This window comes from Notamacropus eugenii, chromosome 2 (assembly GCF_028372415.1).
Source record: "Notamacropus eugenii isolate mMacEug1 chromosome 2, mMacEug1.pri_v2, whole genome shotgun sequence".
In the NCBI taxonomy this organism is placed as follows: domain Eukaryota; kingdom Metazoa; phylum Chordata; class Mammalia; order Diprotodontia; family Macropodidae; genus Notamacropus; species Notamacropus eugenii.
In genome coordinates, this window is record NC_092873.1 from 23,946,551 (window position 1) to 23,951,707 (window position 5,157).

The window sequence follows — 5,157 nt, forward strand, 5'->3', positions numbered from 1 at the left end:
ACAAGTAGGTGGACTGGAAGCATTCAGCTCCTCATGCTGAGGGTGTGATGAGGTTCAACTGCCTCCAGATACCTGGACAGAGGCATCTATCTCTACCCAGTCAAGGAACAGGAAACAATGGTGTGGTAAGATTAATATCTATATCAGATTCTCTTTGTAAGAACTTCTAGTTGGATGGGGCCCTACCCATGATGAAAAACCGTGTACCCTGAAGATTTAGGCATTCCCATCCATCAGCAATGTCCTTCAGATACTGACTGAAAAACCTACAGGGGGCTAGTTTCTGAAAGGGGAAATAGGAAGGGGAAGCTGTAACCCTAATTGAGTAATTCTGATTAATATGAGTGAAATATTCATTTTTCTCTTAAGTGTCAGAGGCTAGATTTTAGCTCAGTTTTACTGCATGTCCATACTTCAGTGCACTGTGATGCAACCTAGCTGCACTCCAGAGAGAGGGAGTGGGGAAGAGGAGGCTCTAATTGAAGGTAAAGATTGGAGGAAATCTCTGGAAAAGTCTCTGATGCCCTTCCTTGACTTAATCTCCCCAGATCTTCTGTGAGGGGCTAGGCTTCCTGGGACTGGGACCCGCCACCATGGCTCTGTCCCTGTCACCTATGCAAAAAGGATGTGTTCATGACAACACAACAGCGAGAAGTGCAAACGAGAGTTCAGCTCCTGGAGTACTTGGAGAATTAAAATTACGTGACTGGATGTGGATCCTCACAATGCTTATTGCCCTGATTGGGCTGGTGGGGAACAGCATTGTTCTGTGGCTCCTGGGCTTCTGCATCAAGAGGAACCCCTTCTCTGTCTACATCCTCAACCAGGCTGGGGCCGATGCCCTCTTCCTTTGCTTCTCCTTTCTAGTTTTCATACCTGAATTTGTAAGGTATTTGTGTGATTCTTTCATGCACAATTTATTGCAATACATCACATACATATTCTACACTCTCAGCCTGAGCCTGCTGGCTGCGATCAGCACCGAGCGCTGTCTCTCTGTGCTCTTCCCCATCTGGTACAGATGTCACCACCCCAAGCACATGTCTGCTGTGATGTGCGCTGTCCTCTGTACTCTGGCCAGTTTGTTCTGTGTAGTAGGTTTTCTTAATTGTATCTATGATCCTAATCACTTCTGTTCCAACTTCTTTATCATCGAGTTTATGTGGTTCATTGCTCTCACCTGTGGGCTGTGCATGTCCAGCCTGACTCTGCTGCTGAGGGTCCAATGCAGCTCCCAGCACCAGCAGCCCCCGAGGCTCTACCTAGTGATCCTGCTCACAGTTCTCGTGTTCCTTCTCTGTGGCCTGCCCATGGGGATTGGGGAATTCGCTAGTCGTTTCAACTTAGTTTTAATGCCTCAATGGCTCCGTCAGCTCCTGGCCTGTGTGAACAGCAGTGCCAATCCTTTCATTTACTACTTCCTAGGTAAGCAAATGCACAAAACGAGGGAGCCTCTCAAGGTGGTCTTCGAGAGTGCCCTGGGAGAGGAGCAAGATTTGGGAGATGGGAAGAGGGACATCCCCCACACCGACACCCCAGAGCCCTCCTTCTGATACTAAGAACAACAACTTGAAACTCAAGGCCCCTTGAAATGACCCTCATGCCCAGGCCCAGTTGCAGCCCCTTCCCAGCACCCTGCGAGTGAAACCAAGATTCCTCCTTCTAGCCTTTATGTTGGTGTCTGAGGTTTGAACTCTAAGTGATGAGCAAATATTTATTAGGTGCCCACTGCATGCCAAGCAGCTGGGCAGTGATGAGGATGGAGCTCCAGGGGGCAGAATGGGAAGAACTGCAGTCAGATCTGGCCTGAGACAATTCCAAGCTGTGTGACCCCATGCAAGTCACTTAATTCAATCTGTCTCAGTTTCCTCATCTATAAAATGAGCTAGCAAAAGAAATGGCAAACCACTCCAGTACCTTTGCCAAGAAAACCCTAGATGGGGTCGCAAGAAATCACATGACTGAACAACAAGACTATACCAGGCACTGTACTAAGTGCTTTGCAAGTATCTCATTTAATCCCCACAATGTACCTGGAAGGTAGGTGCTCACATGATCTCCATTTTACCCTTTGGGAATCTGAGGCAGGCAGAGGTTCAGTGACTTCTCCGGAGTCCCAAAGCAAGCAAGTGTCTGAGACTGGATTTGAACTCTGATCTTCCTGACTCCAGGCCCAGTGTTCTATGCACTTGGAGCCCCGTGGCTTGTTGGAGGTTACTTTATCTGGAGAGTGAGGTTCAGGGTCTCATGTGTCACCAGCCCCCAGAGGAAGGCTACTCCACCAAATGGCCACTGTCCCTGTCCTGAAGAGTACAGGAAGAAGAAAGACATCCTCTAAGGTCCCATTTCTCCCTGTCTTCTTCTTGTGAAACTCTGTAAATGAAGGCAGAGTCAGTGGTGAGACTCCTCAGAATTCTGTGGGCTACACTTCCCCATCTTGTCTTCTTTCAGGCTTGATCCAAGGTCCTCTAAGGCCTTTTTCTCCCTGTCCCCACCTTAAAAAGTGGAGCTTCCAGCTCAGTCAGGTCCCCTCCATTCCCTGCTTATGCTCCTTTCCCCTCCCCTCTCCCACTCCCATCACAGGAGTTCAGCCAAATATTTCTCTCCCTCTAAAGGTCAAGGCTGAGACTCTTGTTTCCAATCCATTCCTCCAGGGTTCCATCTCTCTGAATCTCTGTATTTCTATGCTTCTATGACTCTCTCTATTTCAATCTGTCTTTCCTTTTCCATGACTGAATTTCTGATGAGGACAGATATTGCAGGGGTGTTTATGTGGGAGGATGCACCCTAATGAGACCAAAGCAAGGAAAGGGGATGCATCATCTTATATAAATACATATCACACATATTCTACACATGTCTGCCAACTCATCACATATATATGCCAAACACTGCACATACACACACACACACACACACACACACACACACAGAACCACAGTCTCCTGTGAAATGTCTCGACTGTGAGATATCAGTCAACCTCCATTTGATTCCTCCAGTGACAATGACCTTACTGTTACCTCAGTAGTTTCATGTCCCATAATTTACCTCGTCCACCCACAAAATGGTGTAATCACATGATTTTTTTTCAAGTTTTCATTCTCTCTATAATCAACTCTGTTAATAATTTTCATTAGGTCAAATTATACCTGATTTCTTAGTATAAATTTCATTCGGTCATAATGTATAATTTTTTACTATATTGTTGTAATCTTTAAGCTAGTGTTTTATTTAGGATTTTTGCATAAATATTCATTAAGGAAATTGACCTATAATTTTCTTCCTCTGTTGTTACTCTTTCTGGTTTGCATATTTGTTTCATAAAAGTGATTTGGTAGCATTCCTTCTTTACCTATTTTTCCAGTTAATTCATGTAATATTGGAATTAGTTGATCTTTCAGTGTTTGATAGGATTCATTTGTAAATCCATCTAGTTGCAAAACTTTTTTCTTTCGAAAATAGGTCTGTTTTAATATTCCATTTCCTCTTCTGTTCATCTAAGAAATTATGCTTTTGTCATTATAGTCGAATTTTACTTATATTGTTAATGTATTGGCATACAATTGGGCAAAATAACTCCTTATAATTGATTTGGTGTCATCTTCATTTGTGGTAAATTCACATTTTCATTTTCGATACTCGGCATTTGGTTTTTTCCTCAATTTTATATTAAACTAACTAATTGTTCATCTATTCCAGTGGGGTTTTTTCCTTAAAATCAACTCCTAGCTATATTTCTTAGTTCAATACTTTTTTCTAATACTCAATTGTATTAATCTCATCTTTCAGTATTTGTGAGGCTTCATTGTCAATGGTATCTTTTAACAAAATATGGTTAGCCAGTTATCTCTTTTAATTAAGTCTATTTTAGTCTTAACTTGATGTGAGACCATGACTGCTACCTCTGCTTATTTTGCATCAGGGTAAATATAATAAATTCTACAACAACATTTCAACACTGTGTGCAGCTTCCATTTTTAAATTTTTTTTGGAAACAATTTATTGTTGATACTGATTTTAATATGTTTTTGCTATCTTATTTCCATTTTTATTTATACAGTAAAATGGAGTTTAATCGTTAATTTTAAAAATTAAACATTTAATGAACTGAAAGATGTTCAAGTATTTATAGCAAAAAGACCAGGATTGAATAGGAAATTCTATATAGAAGTTTCAGAAGAAACATAAGGCAAACATTAAAGACTACTTATAAGGGACTCAAATTCAAACAGTTTTACATCTTGACTAATGCAATCGGTATTCTTAAGACTGTCATCATTACTAAGGAAGTTTAAAAGAAAGACTGGAAGTGAATTAAGCATGATGGGATGATTCTAAAAAACAGAATTGGGGAGAAAAAAGTGAAAAGGAGAAATTATCTCCTGCAAATGGGTCATAAAAGGAAGAACTGATACACAGGGAAGAAGTTGGAGGGAGGACTGATAGGACTGGAACCTTAGTTTCATAGGATTTTGGTTAAAAAGGGAAGGATCAACATATACCTCTAAAAGTATTTTTCTACACTTATAAAGAAATAAGAGGATGAGGAAACAGGACAAGGGAGGGACTTTTAGAAGCGTGTGTTGAATAAGATTTGGGAGGGTAGGGAGAGATAATAAGGCAGGGACTCAATAGTGTCAGTGGAATAAGAAATAAGAAGGTAAAGGGAGAGGATAAGGTAACAGAGATAGAGTAAAAAAAGAGGCTGAGAACGATGATAGTGAGTAAAAATAGGATGGAGGGAAATTCACAACTGAGAATTATAACTTTGATTGTGAAATAAGCTATTTTATGTCAATCATGTGTAACCTAGAGGTGAGTTGGATGTGAGCTCTACATGTAGAACAAGCCCATTTAACATGACTCTGGCTGTTCTGAGAGATGATTAATAAAGTTCTGAAGCCATCAGTGTTTCCTGTATGTTCTTTTGTGGTTCCAAAGGCCTCTGAAATGAAGGAGAGAAAAAGAACAATAAATTTACTTAGAAATCTGTTCCCAGAAAGGGGAATGTTTGACCCAGGAGGAGATGCCTAAAGAATTGCCAGAAGGAGAACGCTAGAGAGGAGCCAGGAAATTGTTCAGGATGGTGTTTCTGCATAAACAGGGTTTCTGAAGAGTAGTTTTGTGAAACATGTTATGCATTTTTAATTTTCATTT

General features: G+C 41.1%; 1 protein-coding gene across 1 annotated transcript; it reads left to right on the forward strand.

The window, feature by feature from the left end:
* Positions 1-593: 593 nt before the first annotated feature.
* LOC140522530 (mas-related G-protein coupled receptor member X4-like) lies at positions 594-1,553 on the forward strand. Its single transcript, XM_072637941.1, has one exon. The coding sequence runs from the start codon at positions 594-596 to the stop codon at positions 1,551-1,553; it is 960 nt and encodes a 319-aa protein (XP_072494042.1).
* The last annotated feature ends 3,604 nt before the right edge of the window (positions 1,554-5,157 follow it).

Excerpts from the sequence above, each read along its gene's own strand:
- LOC140522530 (XM_072637941.1), top strand. The coding sequence starts at position 594 with ATGGCTCTGTCCCTGTCACCTATGCAAAAAGGATGTGTTCATGACAAC.